A 19,841-nucleotide genomic window follows, 5' to 3' on the forward strand; every position below is an offset into this window, starting at 1 on the left:
AAAAGTTGATGCTAGTTCATAAGTGTCAAAAAATAATATTATGTCATTTTAAAAAAATATATATACTTAACATACACAATTACAGAGAGATCATGAATTCACGTATTCCTGAATTTGAACTTTGAACCTCAAGATAACTTTGAACCCTTTTTCAAGCCAACCTATAGTTTTTTAATGAGAAGATTCAAAATTCATATATGTGAATAACAAAATAAAAAATGACCTTATATTATAGTAACATTTTACCTAAAAGATTTGCGTGAACACCCTCTCACCCCTCGATTCGCCTCCCTATCCATCTAATTAAAGTTTGGTAAGGGGAACTATATATTCGGGGTCAGTTTTGGCACCCCGAGTAGCGTATAAGCATTAGTTCCAGTAAGATGACTGTGTTTCCACAAGGTTGGTTGAATGAAACATGCATGTCAATTGCACGTGTGGGTTATTCAACTTTGTTATGATTGGTTGTCCTACTTGTTTGTCACAACAGGAGAAAACTAGTAAAAGAAATCGTTCCAAATCATACTTCTTGATAAGACATCCAGTGGTACTTTATTGGAAATTAGAATGATATGTCTATCCTACCAAGTCTTGTCCCCTCTTGGAATTTTGTTATTCATATGCCTAACCCCCTTTAACTTCACAAAGAAAAATAAAGTTGGTTTCTTAGCTTCCACTCTTGGACCTTTGAGTAGTATATATATAAGTATACAAACATTTCTTCGAATCCAAATAAGGACCTATCACATTGAACACTTGTTATTCAAGTTTTATCTTGATCCTCTTTCCCCTTTCTTGGACCATGTGTCTATTTCTTTGTGTTTAAAATTTGATTTGATCCTTTTTTTCTTTATTATAGTTGATTATAGTTGACCTCTCCACTTTGTTTCATAAATACTTCACTTTGGTTAAACTCATCTTCCATTTCCTTTAGTGATTAAGTTTGCAAAATTTGATTGAAGAGGAGATTATGGCAGAAATTACAGACAAGTCGGTGGAAATTCAATTAGGTTGTGGTCTAGTGGCAGCAATATTTCAACGTGGAAATTGTAAGCCAATTAAACAACCAGTGTCACAAATTTCAACCAAATCCAGCACCAAAAAATTAGCCAAGCCTCCACCAAAACCACCCTCAATCACTCCATTGAATTCGAATGATCGAAAACATGTTAGGAGATCAACATCCGATGGTACGCGAATCAGCTCAAAGAATAATAATTCCTCGAGCACGAAGAAACTGTCACAAGTTGTCAACTTGGTGCCCAATACTCAGAATCTTAGGAGGCAACCAACGTTCACCTCGAGTGACTTGAGCACGACTATCACTGGTCATCAGAAATCCAATGTGAATGGAACATTTAACCGTGCGTCCAGCACAGGCAATATTATGTTATTAGGCCAACTAGGGAATTTGAAGCAGCAAAAAACAATTCAAATTGTCTCAACCGATCAAAAGTCTATCCTACAGAAAGGCAGAGTCTTGATGGGGAACATAGTAAGATCACAGCCTAGTTTAAGGAGCCATATGTTAAACAAATTGGATCCTGATGTACTCAAGTCCATGGGAAATGAACATTACAAGCATGGAAGATTTGAAGAAGCAATTTCTTTATATAATCAAGCAATCGCCATCAATCCGAAAAATGCTTGTTATTATAGCAACAAAAGTGCAGCTTTAATGAGTTTAAACCGTCTGATTGAAGCAGTGATTGAATGCAGAGAGGCCATTCGGTTAGACCCTTTTTATCACAACGCGCAATATCGCCTTGCAAGACTATACCTCAGGTACTAAAATCTGATAAAAAAAAACACAAGTTTTTCGAGTAATATGATTGGTTTGTTGACTTTGAATGTTGACATGATTCGGAATATTAACTGAACAGATTAGGAGAAGCAGAGAAATCATTGAGTCATTATGAAAAATCAGGACCGAAAGTTGACAAAAGGGACACTGCTGAGGCTCAAGATGTTAAAAGAATCATATGCAATTGCATAGAAGCTCATAGGATGAAAAATTACATCACATTACTTAATGAGAGCCAAAATGCATTGTCATCTGGTGCAGATTCAGCTCCACAGGTTGAAAGAACTTTGTCCATAACTTACTCATCGAGTTTAATTGAAACATTACATATTTAACGATTCTTACAGCTTTGTTATTTTCTTACTCGAAGATCTTTGCAATGAGAGCTGAAGCATTGATGAAGTTACATAGACATGAGGAGGCATACACCACCATTCAGAAGGGAGCTAACTTCAAAACAGATCATTGTACTTGCCTTTACGGATCAGCTAAAACAGCTTACTTGCTAATAATTCGAGCACAAGTTTACGTGTTAGTAGGCAGGTTCGATGATGGAATTGCTGCAGCTCAAGAGGCTGCGAAACTCGATATCAGCAATGAGATAACCACGATACTAAGAAGAATTAGGGGGTTGGCATCAGCACGGATAAAGGGTAACAAGTTGTTTAGACAATCGAAGTACACAGAGTCTTGTTCTATGTACACAGAAGGACTGGAACAGGATGCATACAATTCTGTTCTGTTATTTAACAGAGCAGCTTGTCGATTTAAGCTAGGACAATTCGAGAAAGCAGTGGAGGATTGCACTGCAGCTCTCGTCTTACGTCCTTCATATACTAAGGCTAGACTCCGGAGAGCTGATTGCTACATGAAGGTAAACTGCTAGTGCTAATCGAAGAATGTGTCGATAATAAACATTATATTTTATAGTAGTGTAACATAGATTAGACATAGTCCATTTTATTTATTTTTGAATTTTGTTGCATAGTTGGAAAGATGGGAGGCTGCAATTCAAGAATTTGAAATGTTGTTACATGAAAAACAAGGGGATGAGGAAGTAAAGAGGGCATTGATTGATGCAAAGATTCAATTAGAAAGGGAAAGGGATGAAGATCAAAAACAAAGAAAGCTAAGCAATGGATCATCCAACTTAGTGTTAGTCACCAGCAATTGACTTTGTTTTAATATTTTTCTTGTTTCGAAGAAGATTGATTTGATTATTTCATGTTCAGTAGATGAATTGTGCAATGTATATCGCTTCAAGTCAATGTACCAATATATATATATAGCTTCAATTCAAGTCAATGTACCAAAAACAATATAGAACTTCAAATCATCATCAACATAAGACATTTATTTCTATCTGACGTACGATATTTGCATTGAACCCGGGCTAATCCAAACTGTTGTAGACGTCTAAAATTTAAATTTGTGGAACTCTTCAAGAAGAGTCAAGTTCTATTAGATGTCTAGGAGACTACTTTACCCAAAATCTCGCCTATTTAAAGGGTAACATATTCCCTGAAACAGGCATGTTAAATATCCTATAAACTGATGGGTATTCGTAAAAAGATCGGGATCTCCAATATACCACAAAATTATGTATATTCATGAGATCATCCTACAAAATTATGGATATTCATAAAGAGATCATCCTATGTTCGAGAAATATGCCACTAACGGCCCTCGAATTACGGAGAAAATCGAGAGAAGAATATACGCCACTAACGGCTCTCTAATTATGGAGAAAATCGAGAGAAGAATAAAGGGAGGAACAAATTTGTACTCACATTGTTTATCAACAAGAATCAAGGGAGGAACAAATTTTTATCAATAAGAATCAAGGCAGGAACAGATTTGTACTCATATCGTTTATCAATAAAATTGTTGTTTCTTCATATTTTTATTTGTGATTGAATTTTATTTTCCATAAAATTATTATTTCTTCGTATTTTTATTTGTAATTGAAATTTATATTTCATGAATTAAATTATATTGGAAACACTCATGTGCATATGATCTTTTAAAGTGGAAGATGCTTCCTATTAGGATTCTTTTATATACTAACAGTTGAATCGTAATACTTTTGACAGAGAAATTCCATACATCTCAACACAACCCTTCAAGTAACATATTTTGACTAATCATGGGTATAGGATCATAAAAGATTGGATAATAGATTATCTTTTACGTTCTCTAGCATTCAGAAGTTACTTTTTAATATTTTATGCTGCCTTTTTGTGAAGTTTCATGGACAAAGAAAGTTGGTATGCCCCCATTTACTTGTTATAGAATTTCTGCTCTTTAAGCTTTTAATTAAGTTAGTAATTAATTTAATAAAGCAGCGCAATTTGGGGGGTTCATTAGTTTAGAGTTAAAGCACCATATTTATCCTTTTCAATGTTGAAAGAAAAGATTCCATTTTACTTTGAAATTAATAAAACTTAGGAACAAATATCAGATATGTTGCAATTTTCAAACAACAACTCTCTCCGTTCCAAATGGAGATGATACATTGATTAAGAAAAATAATTAATAACATGCCTAGTTTACACTAATACCCCTATTAAATGATGTTTACATTTTAATTTGAAGAAAAAGTAATTAATGCAAAGGGTAAAACATGAATTTTTTTTTCTCTTCTTGATTAATGAAAAAAGACAAGTAGAATAAAAAATTAAATTAAAAAATTTAGGACGAATAATTTGGGACGAAGGGAGTATAGTAAACACTCTAGTTCGAATGAATATTTTGGAAATTAGTATGGGAAGGGGCATGTGGGTGTAAACCCTTCAAATTTAAGTAAAATAGTCTAATAAATTTCGGTACTTGAATGCTTTGTATTTTAAATTCCTCTGTCCACCTCTTTGCCCACTAAACCCTTAAATCCATCGAAACAAAATATTTTAAATCTTTTCTTATCTTATTAATGTGGAAATAATGCAATCGATTACACGTGAAATGCCACACTATTTTTAAATGACACATAAAAAATTAAATAATAAAATAAATAACATTAAAAAAGAAAGAAAAAACAAAAGTACCCCCTCCCCACGTCATTTTCTTTCCTTCTTCTTTGTACTCCCTACCTCAACCCAACAACACCCACTTCAACCGCTCCACCCGCCATTATAATTTTCTGTCAAAACTTTAAAAAAATCAATCAAATAATTGCTACGACAATTTCATAATCAAAGCAATTGATAAATAAAATTTTTATCCCTTCATTTCTTTTTACAAAATATTTATTTATTTCTCTCTCTCTCTATCTATCTATCTTTTATATATATAATTTTAGAAAAAATAAGTGATACAATTTGTAAAGAAAAATAGGTGATTGAGTTATTTGAGTAGATATTGGGGTTGAGGATTTATAGGATGGGGAGTGGGTAGGGGGTAATGGTAGTTGGGGGGTGGGGGGTAGGGTGGGGTGAGAAATGGGTTTTGTTTGGGGTGAGTGGGTGAGGGTGATGTTCGAAGAAAAATGAGTTGAAAGAAGAAAAATCACTGTTAGAAATTAGTATTTTTTCGACATGCGTGTTTGCATTGAAGGGTAGGGGGCTTGATACAAGATCGAACACCCAACACGGATTCAAGAGATCTACAATATCAACAACAATAGAGAATCAAAGGCCCCACTCAGCTTCTCTATGTTTTCAAGACAACAACAACAATATTCAATAGAGTTGGTAGAGAATACAAGATTCCAAGGACTATAGTGAATCGAAGAGGCCCCACACGGCTTCACTATGTCAACACATAAACAACAAGATTACAACAACAAGAAGGTTACAGGTACATTAACAACAACAAGGAACCACAGATTCAACAAGATACAAGATAAATAGTTAGACCAAATGAAGGGACAATCTTAAGAACCCAAGAATTGTTACACTCTTGGACCCTTAAACACTATCCGCAACACAAACCTAACTCTACGTTGACACAAGAGGGTCTTTACCTCCTCTAAACACCAACATTTTAAGCCAATATGCAAACACAAGTGAATCTTCACTTGTCTAGCCCTAGTTTCGATTGGAGCTCTTGAGAGAAGTAAAGTGTTGCAAATGTTACAAATCTCAAAATATGATCAACTAAGTGAATAAAACCCTAAGTAGTTCTATTTATATTACATACCCCAAAAGACTTAAAATGACAAAGGTGCCCTTTTAATGAATAAGGCTTCAAGGCCACTCCTTTAGTCACACATAGGGGTGGTTTTTGGATTCTCCCACACTTAAGCTCGGGACTTATCTCGGTTACCTTTGACATACACAAAAAGAGTCCATCTACGAAATTACATTTGTATCATCCTCTCTATCTTAAGAGGAGTTTGACCTCAAACTCAAGCAATCTTCACCCGCAAGCTCTTCTCTTCGAATAATCTTTTCTCAGCTCCTCCCAAGGTTAGGATATTCAACCAAGGTTGTCATGAGATCATCCAGATTGATCCTTGGGCTTGGATGTCCTTCAGCTTGCACATAAGAAGAATGGATGCTAGGCAAAATGTTAGCATCTCGGTTAGTAAGCATCAAAGGGTCTTTGTGGGCAAATCCCACTTATTGAACTCTCGGCTCATCCTCTTCTTCATCATCTTCACCCTTGGTTTCATATTATAAACTATCACTAAGCATTATTCTCCTTTACATAAACAAGGTTACTACCTACTCTTCATCAACCAGCCAAATATCTTCCACGCCTTCATCTATTTCTACCTCGACTTCTTGCTCTCCATCTTGAGCTTTTTCATCAAACTCATTTGATGAAAGACCCACCTCCTCACCAAGGTAATACAATTTTCCTTCCCTAAGGATTATATTTCTCCGATTTGGGCACTCATTAGCCTTGTGCCCCTAGCCTTGACATTTAAAACATTGAAATCCTTTAGGAAGAGAAGTAGAATTCTGTTTACCTTTGTTCCTTTGAAGATACCTTTGGGCATCCTTAGTCTTGGCTTGGATCAGCTTGGCCTTGGGTTTCTCCTCATTGGATGAGTCAATCTTTTCCTTGTGCCAATCCAAGGGTGATTTCCCCTTGAACTTGCTGCCCTCCCTTTTTCGTATCTCTCTCTCAATCTCCAAGGCGGCTTGGAAAATGGCGTCAATTGTGTCAAACTTATGTAAGGTCAACCGTGAAGCAATATATATTTTCAACCCCACCTTGAATTGCATGATGTCGTGACTCACTTGTTACCCTCTATGATCAAGTTTCAAGATAAGTTGTTGGAACTCATCGTCGTAAGCCACAACGCTTTTGTTTCCTTGCCTCAAGTTATACAACTTGGCAAGGAGCTCTTGATAATATCTTTCGGGTAGGTACCTTTGTCTCATGAGGTACCTTGGCCGAAACCAAGGAGGGGGCTGCCCCTCTACCAACACATTGCCAAAACTCTTAACATACTCCCACCATGTAGTAACATAACCCTCAAAGTGAGAAATCACGTAGCAACTCTTCTTCTCTTCGGTAAGATCATTGACTTGGAAGACCCTCTCACATGGGTATTCCTATGCAAAAAACTCTTTGGGATCACTCTCACCCTTGAATATTGGAATCCCCATTTTGATGGTATTTAGTCCTACTTCACAGATTTGGTTCCCTTGTTGGTTCCAATGACCAACTCTTCCTTCTCGGCCATGAAACTCCCTTGGATCAACATGTCTACCTCGTACCTCTTCCCCCCTCATGTAACCATCATCAAATGAACCATACCCCTCATGTCGGATAGGTCTATTTAGGTTGAGTGAAGCTTATAGTGGCAGGTTTGGATTTGGCGGATAATAAGGTCTTTAGCCAAGTAGAGTTTGGTTTGGAGGGCTCGGGTTGTGGGGTGGAATTTGGGTTTCAAGTCCTTCTTGTTGGACTTGGTGAAGTGGTGATTGGATTGGCCTCTTATGTTCTCGGGTGAGGGAATATAGTGGATTTCAGTTTGTGACATTGGAGGGTTGTCTCGGTGGATGGAACATTTGGTGCAAGGCCTCAGGAGTAGTGGTTGGGGAAATGTGTTGAGGGGTGGATGGTCGACTCCTTTGACTTTTCACACGCTCTAATCTCCCACTCATTGATGCCACATTCGTATTTAGTTTCTCAAGACCCATATTCAACCTAGCCACATCTCGGGACATAGTTTCAGGGTGAGCCAAAATGAGATTGATGGCATTACTATCCATTGTTTGAGCATTTGAAGCCTCGGGTTCCATTTTAATGGTATCGGAATTAATCTTTCAAGTTACGATCCAAGAAGTCACCAAATCAGTCCACTATGTCACACACAACAATACAATACAAAACCTACAAAACAAAACACAAGTTAGCTCAAACAACGTTACTATTCTCTCACGCATGTTGTGTCCTCACACTTGATAGCACAAATGTTTGCAAATCAGCTTGTAGTTGTGGTGAGTTGAAGAGTAAGTCTACTCCTTAGTCAGAATGGATTATTTGTTGGATGACTCAAGTAAGTAATATTCGAACTTGAACCAATAAGCACTACGATTATAAAAATAACAAAAGCACAAAAGAAACATAGGCAAGAACAAGGGATGCAAAGGACTAATTGACAATCTAGTAGGAGTTTACTTGTTTGTTAATTAGTTCTAGGATCATCTAATGAAACCAAGAGTCAACAATTAGAAACTAGAAAAATCCAAATTTGAGTTTAATTATTGACATGACTAGTAGTAAGTGGTGACGTGGTAACATGTAATTTGTCTCGAGCCCACACAACTTAGTCACAAATTTGAAATTCTCAACCTTCACACAATTTAGAATGAAAGGCAATTGGTTTTGGAGGGAAAGTATAAGTCTTGAGTCTTTTGTAAGTTTATTCTCAAAAGAATGATCTTGACTTGTACTAGTTCCACCAAACAAGGTTCCTTGATTTAAGGATAGTAGTTGAAAAAGTCTATGAAGTGATGGTTCAAGTCTTCTCACCAGCAAACTTTAAAACTTTTATCTTCACCTTTTTGAATCAAGTTTGCACTTTTTTTAGTTTAAGTTATAAGACTAGGTGAAGATAAGATGAACATACTAACAATCTTCAAGAACATAACAACAACAACACCAATCGACCACCAATCTTCAACAACAAGGTTCAACACATGGCCAACTTCAAGTCAACACAACAATAGTCAATATTACAAGCTCAACTTTAGATTTGGACACTTTTGTGTTGATGAGAAAGGAACCAACACAAGAAACAAACTAAACAATTAAAATCTTTTGTAGATCTAAAACCGATTTCGGCCAAGACAACAACACAACACCATTTTCTCGGTTAAGAACAAGATGGACAGATTTTTTTTTTTGGAATTTTCAGATTTCAACAATTTTTTTTTTATTTTTCAACTACCAAGCCCAAGATTGATTTTGTCGGAACAAAATCAACCATAAGCTTTGATACCAAATGATACAAGATCCAACACACAACACGGATTCAAGAGATCTACAAGATCAACAACAATAGAGAATCAAAGGCCCCACTAGGCTTCTCTATGTTTTCAAGACAACACAATAATATTCAACAAAGTAGATGGAGAATACAAGATTCCAAGGACTATAGTGAATCGAAGAGGCCCCACACGACTTCACTATGTCAACACATAAACAACAAGATTACAACAACAAGAAGGTTACGGGTACATTAACAACAACAAGGTACACAGATTCAATAAGATACAAGATAATAGTTAGACCAAATGAAGGGACAATCTTAAGAACCCAAGAATTGTTACACTCTTGGACCCTTAAACACTATTCGCGACACAAACCTAACTATACGTTGACACAAGAGGGCCTTTACCTCCTCTAAACACCAACGTTTCAAGCCAATATGCAAACATAAGTGAATCTTCACTTGTCTAGCCCTAGTTTCAGTTGGAGCTCTTGAGAGAGAAGTAAAGTGTTGCAAATGTTACAAATCTCAAAATATGATCAACTAAGTGAATAAAACCCTAAGTGGTTCTATTTATATTACATTCCCCAAAAGACTTAAAATGACAAAGGTGCCCTTTTAATGAATAAGGCTTCAAGGCCACCCCTTTAGTCACACATAGGGGTGGTTTTTGGCTTCCCACACACTTAAGCTCGGGCCTTCTCTCGGTTTCCTTTGACATAAACAAAAAGATTCCATCTATGAGATCACACTTGTATCAGGGCTAAAGAAGAATAAGAAGTGGAGGGAGGGGGAGACGCTGAAGAAAGAGTGGGGAGTGGGGAAGACGGTTGGCTGGGTTGTGGTGGTGGTGGTGTTGGGAGGGGAGCGTTGAAGAAGAAGAAGAAGTTTTAGGATTTTTTTAAATTTTTTTCTTTCTTCTAAATTTATTATTATTATTTTTAAATGTTAATATTTTTAAATATAAAATATTACTTTCACTTGCCTTAAAATGCGTGTTTGCATGCGTTTTTCTAGATCAACACGTTATTGCCATATGTGGTTGGTCAACGATCAAAAGGGCTTAAAATATTATGTTTATTGAGTTTAAGGGTTCAGTTGACAAATGGTTAAGTAGAAGAGTCCACAATACGAACTCAAATAAGTATAAGGGTCTATTAAATCATTTTGCCTTAATTTTATGATACAAGAAGATTCATATCGAGTCCTTGCGAGAACTTCAAAGGAAGTTTGATGAGCTCCAGAGAAATTTGACCATCTTCGGAGCAAGGCTGAGGAGGGCCCTGCTAATGCCGAAAGAAAATTGTCCAATTGACAATAATAATAGCAATAATAATAATAATAATAATAATAATAATGATAATAATAATAATAATAATAATAATAATAATAATAATAATTAGGTTATATTTTTTCTTTCAGCATATGCATGTATTTTCCTTCTTTTGTATATCGGATCAACCCAACCGATTCAAAAATCTATGTTGGTGGTTGACTTTGAATTATTAATTCTTATTTGGTATTTAATTATCATTCTATTTATTCCTTATTCTCAATATGTCGACGGTTGGTGGTAGAGATTGAGCATTTCTGGCAACAGAGGTTAATCTGATGCGACAGATTGATCATATGTTGTAACAGACGATTTTTAATAAAAAAGGGTTTTGTTATCGAGAGGGTGAAAAGACATGACTTTCTATAAGACCCCGCAAAAATCCTTAGCTTAAATCAGTTCTTTAAGCTTGTTAAGGGGTCCCAAACTTAAAATTTTTTAACCAAGTATTCAGACTTAGTGTTATTTTAGCCTTCAAAAGTTGGCAACTTAATTCTGCGACCTTTACGACTATTAAATGGCATTCTTTAAGTTGACTCACGATCAAGAATGTCAGTAGGTGTTCTCGAACGAGTTTTAAATTTTTCAGACCTCGTTTGAACCACATTTGGGAATCCAAAATAGTGTATCGACGCAATCTTGACGCTGCGCATTGGCCATCGCATCGATCAATATTTTCGTTGGATTTCAGAGAAAAATTCTATTGAACCAATGAAGACTCGACGCAATGCATTGGCCATCATGTCAATGCCAATGACGCACTGCGTTAGTCTACGCGTCGATAGTTCAGTTTTTAGTCATTAAAAAACTGCATCCTCAGGGGTATTAGGTTTTTTTGCCCACGTCTATCAACTCCCAAAACATGATATTAAGCTCCTTTAGAGGCAAAATTCATCCACTATTGTCAAATTACTCATGAACAAAAAAACCTAGGTGATCTAAATTCAAAATCAAGACTCAAGATTTTACCATCTTTCTTCAAGAATTTAACAACCAAGGTATGTCAAGTGTTCATCCAAGGGTTTCCTTCTACCCTTGGAGTTCAAGAACCCCTTTTTAACTACAAGTTAATGAGTTTGATGAATTTCATGGTTGAATTTGAATGCGTTCATGATTACCATGTTAATGGGGTTTCTAGTTCATGATTTAATGGCAAGATTCATATCAAATTATTTATTATATGTGTTGTACTATGTTAATTCATGCTAAAACCCTACAAATTGTGGATTTGGTGTTGAAATTGTGATGATCACATATTGTTTAGTATTATGTGCACATACTATGCCCTCTAAGTGTTTAATGAATTGCTCATATGAGTTAAATAGTGAAAGTATATCATGTTAGCATGTATTCAAGTTTATGTCATGCAAGTGTTTGCTAGAATGCCCCAATGAATGAATGATGATCAAGTAGTTAGTTATCATGCTTCAAGATTGTGCCATATCTTATAATTTATGCTATCGAGTCCTGAGGTATTTAATACCCGATAATTTAGCTGATTACCCAGAGCCATGTTCAGTCAGAGAGTAGTATCAATTTTGTCACGATTAGTATAATTTAGTTAGTTATAGAACTCAGAAAAACTTAGGAAAACTCAATAAAACTTAGTATCAGTCTAGTCCAGTTCAGTTATATAGTACGATCAGTAATAGTTTAGTTCAGCCTAGTACAGTTTAGAATTTAGTCCAGTGTCTATTCAGTTGGGAGTAGGATACAACACTAAGTGAACCTAAGGATGGGGCCTCACCTGCCAGTAGAGGGTGTGATCCTTAAAAGCACTTGTGTTCCAAAACTACGTAGCCAGCTTAAGTTGAGACATCAACCTGCCAGTTGAGGGTTGATGAGGTTTTTTAACCTGCCAGCTAAGGGTACCACCTTTCTTATTTAGAGCACCTGTCAGATGAGGGTGACTCAGTTTGTTTTTACCCATGGCATGGTACTGGCACCCTTCCAGTTGGGGTTACAGGTTGGATCCCAATCAGTTCAGAGAGGGGCATGTTGGTTAGATGATTACTTCCCATAGTCTTAGTTTCAGTTCAAGACTCAGTATAGAACTCAGTTCAGTTCTATAAAATCAGGAATGTAAGACACAGTCACTTAGTTCATTACAAAACTCAGAATAGTTCCATAAAATCTGGGTTGTCAGATACAGTCACTCTGTTAACAGCAATACAGTATCAGTAAACTCATATATCAGTAAATTAGTAATTCAGAACTCAGTATGCAGTGTTATTATGACCTCAGTTACAGTTTATGTATTCATATATGTACTCTCATTCAATTATACGCAGGTTATTCAGTCAGTATTGTCCATACATATGATCCCATCCATTTCAGCCTACCTCACTTAGCATACCAGTACATTCAAAGTACTGACACATACTTTTCTTTTGTGCTATGATGTCTTATATCATCGATTCAGACGCTTGGGATCCTGATCATATTTAGCAGTTCAAATATTCAGCCGTCAGAGTTAGTGGTGAGTCCTCATAGTTTGAGGACATGATTATTTTTTCAGTATTTCAGTAGTTCAGAGTTAGTTGGGGGACTTGTCCTATCAACTCCATATTCAGACAATAGAGGCTTTTCAGACTAGATTATTTTTTAGACAGATGTTTCAGTGTTCAGTTCTCAGTATTGATATACAATATTTATTTTAGATTTAAACCTTATGGCAAATTTCTGCCTAATTTCCGCACACTTACAATAATGTTATTAAGTTATTATAACAGGTTCCAGTCATGGGTTAGTTTGTGGTCCTTCGAGATTGTAAGTATCATGTAGCGTCTGGGGGTACAGACTCCGGGCATTACAAACTTGGTATCAGAGCCTAATATTCAATAGAGTCCTAGGAAGTCTGAAAGCCGCATCTAGTAGAGTCTTGTACATGGGTGTCTAGTGCACCACACTTATGGACTGGAGGCTACGAGATATTTTGGGAGAAGTTTCCCTTCTTTCAGTAATTAGGTCGTGCGAGTGAGCTCCAACTCAAGTTAAACTCTTTGCATAATCCAAGTTTCTCTCTCGTTTACAGGCCATGCCTCCAAAGAGGACTAAGGGAAGAGGAACGGGAGACCATCCAATACCTCAGCCCATCCATCTAGATCCCCTGGACGAACATACCTCCCACGCTGAATTTAGAGCAGCTTTTACCACCCTAGCTCATTCTGTGGTAGCCCAGAATGAACGTTGAGCTGCCGTTCTGACTAACTCAGTGGTCAATACTACTGCAACCAGGATTCAGGACTTTACCCAAATGAACCCTCCATCTTTTATTGGGTTTATATCAGATGAGGACCCTCAGGAATTTCTTTATCAGGTGCGGAAAGTTACAGATATTACGGGGGTGACAGCTAGTGAGAGTGCCGAGTTAGTTGTATATCAGTTACAGGATGTGGCTCACTCATGGTTTAAATAGTGAAAAGTAGAGAAGGGCGTAGATGCAAGGCCCATAGAGTGGGAGGAGTTTTCCATTACTTTTCTGGATAGGTTCTTCCCACTAGAGTTGAGGGAAGTAAAGGTTTTAGAATTTATTAATCTGAACCAGGGCAATATGACAGTGAAAGAGTATTCTCTCAAGTTTACTCAATTAGCTAGATACGCTCCTCATGTGGTGGTAGATATCAGATCCAGAATGAGTAAGTTTGTGTCTTGAGTTTCTAGTAGTGTGGTCAAGGAGTGTAGAATAACAATGCTGATTAAGGAGATGGACATATCCAAGCTCATGGTCCACGCTCAAAAAATAGAGGAGGCTAATAATAGGGAGAAGAAGTATGAGAACAAGAAAGTGAAAATAGGTAGTTTCAACATCGCTCAACCTAAGTTAGAGGGTGGGAATCATTCTCAATTTCATCCGAAATACTCAATCCCATCTCCATCCTCAGCCAGTGCTCCAGTGCTAAAATTCAGAGATGGCTACAGAGATAGGGCACCAGGCCCTAAGTCTCAGGGTAGTATCAGCAGCGCCCGAACCAATCCCCTTTGCCAGAAATATGGCAAAAACCACCAGGGTATCTGTAAGGCTGGCAGTGATATGTGTTTCGGATGTGGTAAGCCAGGTCACAGAGTCTGAGATTATCCCTAGTCAGGTTCCCAGGGTCAACATAATTGTCCCTCAGCTCAGCCCGATCATCCGAATCAGCAGGGTGTCCGCTTCTAGTGCCACCAGTGGGCAACGCCTAAACAGACTCTATGCCCTCCAGTCCCAACAGAATCAAGAAAGTTCTCCTGATGTGGTCATTTTTATGTTACAAGTTTATCATTTACATGTTTATGCTTTGCTAGTTTCAGGAGCTTCTTTATCCTTTATAACTCCATATATAGTTGTCAACTTTGGAGTCAGTCCCAAAATCCTAGCAGAGCCTTTCTCAGTCTCTACCCCAATGGGTAAATCTATCATAGCCCGGCAGGTATACAGAAACTGTCCGATTATGGTATCTTAAAAAGTCACTTCAGCAGACTTAGTTGAATTAGAGATGTTAGATTTTGATGTCACTCTCAGCATGGATTGGCTTCATTCATGCTATGCCTCAGTTGACTGCAGAAATAGAATTGTCCAGTTTCAATTCCCGAATAAGCCCATCCTACAGTGGAGGGGTAGTATTTTAGCACTTAGGGGTCAGCTTATTTCCTACCTAAGGGCAAGAAAAATAATATCTAAGGGATGTGTCTACCATCTCGTTCAAGTCTAAGACTCTAGTTTTGCCATACAAAATGGTTCCAACAGAACTCAGAGAGTTTAAAGAAAAATTAAAGGATCTCCTAGATAAGAGACTCATCAGACCCAGTGTGTCCCGGTGGGGTACACCAGTTTTATTCATGCATAAGAAAGATGGTTTCCCCTGAATATATATAGACTACCGTCAGTTAAATAAAGTCACGGTCAAGAACAAGTATCCCTTTCCAAAATCAATGACTTGTTTAACCAACTTTAGGGGGCTAGTTACTTTTCTAAGATAGACCTCAGATCAGGCTATCATCAGCTCAGAGTCAGAGAATGTGACATCTCGAAAACAGCCTTCAAAACTCGGTATGGTCACTTTGAATTCTTAGTCATGTCATTTGGTCTTACCAATGCCCCAACAACTTTTATGGACTTGATGAACCATGTGTTCAAGTAGTACTTGGACATGTTCATCATAGTCTTCATAGATGACATTTTTGTCTACTCCCACAGTGAGCGTAATTATGCAGACCATCTCAGAATAGTGTTATAGACTTTCAGAAACCGTCAGCTATTCACCAAATTCAGTAAGTTCGAATTTTGGCTAAGGTCAGTAGCTTTTCTTGGCCATATCATTTTCGGTGATGGCATTAGAGTTAATCCCCAAAAGACCAAAGTAGTAAGAAACTGGCCCAGATCCATTTCTCCGATAGATATCAGGAGTTTCTTGGGCCTGGACGGCTATTACCAATGGTTTGTTGAGAGATTTTCATCTATTGCATCCCCTATGTCTAGATTGACTCAGACGAAGGTTAAATTTTAGTGGTCGAATTTTTGTGAGAAGAGTTTTCAAGAGTTAAAAAATTGACTCACTACAACTCCAGTTTTGACTCTACCAGACGGTTCAAATGGATTTTTGGTATATTATGATGCTTCTAGAGTTGGTTTAGGGTGTGTTTTGATGCAGAGAGGTAAGGCCATAGCCTACGCCTCTAGACAACTTAAGCCCTATGAACAGAACTATCCTACTCATGACCTTGAGTTAGCAGCAGTAGTATTTGCCTTAAAGATTTAAAGGCACTATTTGTATGGTGTGCACGCTGATGTATTTACAAACCATAAGAGCCTGCAGTATGTATTCTCTCAGAAAGACCTAAACCTCCACCAGAGAAGGTGGTTAGAGTTATTGAAGGACTACAACATGAGTGTCCTGTATCATCTGGGTAAAGCCAATATTGTGGCTGATGATCTTAGCAGGATGTCTATGGGTAGTCTTTCTCATGGGGAGGAAGGTAAGAAGATGTTAGATCAGAAAATTCATCAGCTTGCCTGACTAGGTTCCTGCTTAGTCGATTTAATAGAAGGTAGTGTATGGGTGCAGAATAGTTCAAAATTATCTCTAGTCTCTGAGGTGAAAGAAAAAAAGGATAGATATCCCAGTTTAGTTAAGTTGAAAGAATCAGTCAGAGATTAGAAGGTAGAGGTTTTCTCCCTAGGGGAGATAGTGTATTGCGTTGTCAGGGTCGACTATGTATGCCAGGTGTAAATGACTTGAGGCATCGTATTCTAGCAGAAGCGCATGGTGTACATTACTCTATTCATCCAGGGGACACTAAGATGTACCATGATTTTTAGGAGATATATTGGTGGAATGGGATGAAGAGAGACATTGCAAAGTTTGTACCCAAGTGCTCAATATGTTAGCAGGTTAAGATTGAGCATTAGAAGCCTAGTGGGTACATGCAGGAGTTCAGTATTCCCACCTAGAAATGGAAAAAGTGAACATAGACTATGTGATGAGTTTTCCTCATACTCGTCGTCAGCATGATTTAGTTTGGGTCATTGTAGACATGATGACCAAATCAGCTCATTTCCTACCAGTTCATACCGCTTATTTAGTCAAGGATTACACCAAAATCTATATCAGAGAGTTGTTCAAACTTTATGGAGTTCTGTTATCTATTATTTCAAATAGAGGTACGCAGTTCACCTCTTATTTCTGGAAAGCCCTTCAAAAAGGTCTTGGTACCCGAGTTCACCTCAGTACAGCCTTTCATCCCCAGATAGATGGTCAAGCAGAGAGGACCATCCAGACTTTAAAGTCTATCAGACGCTCGCAGCATATCCTTTAAAGGTAGTTAGGATGACCACTTTTCTTTGATTGAGTTTACATACAATAACAACTATCATTCCAGCATTTAGATAGCCCCGTTTGAGGCACTTTATGGTAGGAGATGCAGGTCTCCCATCAGTTGGTTTGAAGTGGGTGAGGCAACAGTGGTATAGCCTGACTTGGTATTTTATACCTTGGAGAAAGTTTAGTTGATTAGAGAAAGGCTTAAGACAGATCAGAGCTGGCAGAAATCGTATGAAGATATGCGAAGAAATGATCTGGAGTTTGAGATTGGTGATTATGTGTACTTGAAAATATATCCTATAAAAGGAGTGAAGAGGTTTAACAAGAAGGGGAAGCTTAGTCCTCGATATGTCATTCCTTACCTAATTCTCAACCATTTCAGAAAGGTAGCTTACGAACTAGAATTGCCTTCAGACTTAGCTTCAGTGCACCCAGTGTTCCATGTCTCCTTGCTTAAGAAATGCATAGGTGACCCAGCAGCCGTAGTCCCTATAGAGGGCATAGATATTCAGGACAATCTCTCATATGAAGAAGTCCTAATTGAAATCCTTGACTATCTGATTCGTAGACTGAGGAACAAAGAAGTCCCTCTAGTTAAAGTTCTTTGGCGGAATCAGTTTGTTGAGGGAGCTACTTGGGAAGCAGAAGCAGATATGTGGACCAAGTAACCCAACTCTTCTTCGCAAACTCAAACTCAGTCCAAGGTAACAGTTCTCTCTAAACTTACTCATTTTCATGCTCAAATTTTCTTTATAAGCTTGGTATCAGTAGCCATTGCATATCTAACTATACATTCATGAGTCAGTTTGATCAGATATTCATGCATCAGATATGCATGTTCAGCATGAGAAACTCAACTTATCAGTAATTCCAGTCATGCACTAATGAATTATGTTCAACCATGTACTCATGCATCAGATATGTATGTTCAGTATGAAGTTTCAGCATATCAGTAGTGTCAGTTATGAAATGATGTTACAGTTATTCATGTCCAATAAGCAAGCTCAATTATCAGTTCTCCTATCTTAGTCAGTCTCATTTGAGGATGAATGTTACCAAAGGGGAGACATTGTAAGACCCCGCAAAAATCCTTAGCTTAACCCAGTCCTTTAAGTTTGTTAAGGGGTTCCAGACTTAGAAAATTTTAACCAAGTATTCAGACTTAGTGTTATTTTAGCCTTCAAAAGTTGGTGACTCTATTCCGTGACCTTTACGACCATTAAATGGTGATCTTTAAGTTGACTCATGATCAAATATATCAGTAGGTGTTCTCAGATGAGTTTTGGATTTTTCAAACCTTGTTTAAACCACGTTTGGAAATCTAAAATAGTGTATTAATGCGATCTCGATGCGGCGCGTTGGCCATCGCGTTGATCTATATTTTCCTTAGCTTTCAGAGGCAAATTCCAGTGAATCGATGCGGACTCGATGCGGTGCGTTAGCTGTTGCATCGATGCCAACGACGTGGTGCATCGGTCTACGCATCAATAACTCTCTTTTCAATCATTAAAAAGCTCCGTCCTCAGGGGTATTAGAGTCTTTTTCCATGTCTATTAGCCCCCAAAACACGAGATTAAGCCCCTTTAGAGGCAAAATTCATCCACTATTCTCAAATTACTTAAAAACAAAAAACCCTAGGTGATCTAAATTCAAAATCAAGACTCAAGATTTTACCATATTTTTTCAAGAATTTAACAATCAAGGTATGTCAAGTATTCATCCAAGGGTTCCCTTCCACCCTTGGAGTTCAAGAACCTCTTTTTAACTACAAGTTAATGAGTTTGATGAATTTTATCGTTGAATTTGAATGTGTTCATGATTACCATGTTAATGGGGTTGCTAGTTCATGATTTAATTACAAGATTCATATCAAATTATTTATTAGTTGTACTATGTTAATTCATGCTAAAACCCTCCAAATTGTGGATTTGGTGTTGAAATTGTATTGCTCACATGTTGTTTAGTATTATGTGCACATACTATGCCCTCCAAGTGTTTGATGAATTGCTCACTTGAGTTGAATAGTGAAATTATATCATGTTAGCATGTATTCAAGTTCATGTCATGCATGTGTTTGCTAGAATGCCCCAATGAATGAATAATGATGAAGTAGTTAGTTATCATATTTCAAGATTATGCCATGTCTTATAATTTATGCTATCGAATCCTGGGGATATTTAATACCCGATAATTTAATTGATTACCTACAGCCATGGTCAGTCACAGAGTAGTATCAGTTCTGTCATGATCAGTTGAATTAAGTTAGTTATAGAACTCAGGAAAACTCAGTATCAGTCCAGTCCAATTCAGTACAAATCAATTCAGTTCAGTTATACAGTACGATCAGTAACAGTTCAGTCTTGCCTAGTACAGTTTAGAATTCAGTCCAGTGTCTATTCAATTGGGAGTAGGATTCATCACCGAGTGAACCCAAGGATCGGGACTCTCCTGCCAGTAGAGGGTGTGATCCTTAGGAGCAGTCTCTGCATTCCAGAACTATGTAGCCAGTTTAGG

At 37.4% G+C, this 19,841-nt stretch overlaps 1 protein-coding gene across 1 annotated transcript; it reads left to right on the top strand.

Moving 5' to 3' along the window:
- Positions 1-257: 257 nt before the first annotated feature.
- LOC107869545 (inactive TPR repeat-containing thioredoxin TTL3) lies at positions 258-3,109 on the top strand. The gene is made up of 4 exons (XM_016716065.2): positions 258-1,785; positions 1,884-2,079; positions 2,175-2,678; positions 2,793-3,109. The coding sequence occupies exons 1-4, from the start codon at positions 971-973 to the stop codon at positions 2,976-2,978; spliced, it is 1,701 nt and encodes a 566-aa protein (XP_016571551.2). The 5' UTR covers positions 258-970; the 3' UTR covers positions 2,979-3,109.
- Positions 3,110-19,841: the final 16,732 nt, after the last annotated feature.

Source organism: Capsicum annuum, chromosome 4 (genome assembly GCF_002878395.1).
Source record: "Capsicum annuum cultivar UCD-10X-F1 chromosome 4, UCD10Xv1.1, whole genome shotgun sequence".
Classification (NCBI taxonomy): domain Eukaryota; kingdom Viridiplantae; phylum Streptophyta; class Magnoliopsida; order Solanales; family Solanaceae; genus Capsicum; species Capsicum annuum.

Excerpts from the sequence above, each read along its gene's own strand:
- LOC107869545 (XM_016716065.2), top strand. The coding sequence starts at position 971 with ATGGCAGAAATTACAGACAAGTCGGTGGAAATTCAATTAGGTTGTGGT. Across the intron at positions 1,786-1,883 it reads CTTGCAAGACTATACCTCAG|ATTAGGAGAAGCAGAGAAAT; the intron begins GTACTAAAATCT and ends TTAACTGAACAG. Across the intron at positions 2,679-2,792 it reads GAGCTGATTGCTACATGAAG|TTGGAAAGATGGGAGGCTGC; the intron begins GTAAACTGCTAG and ends TTTGTTGCATAG.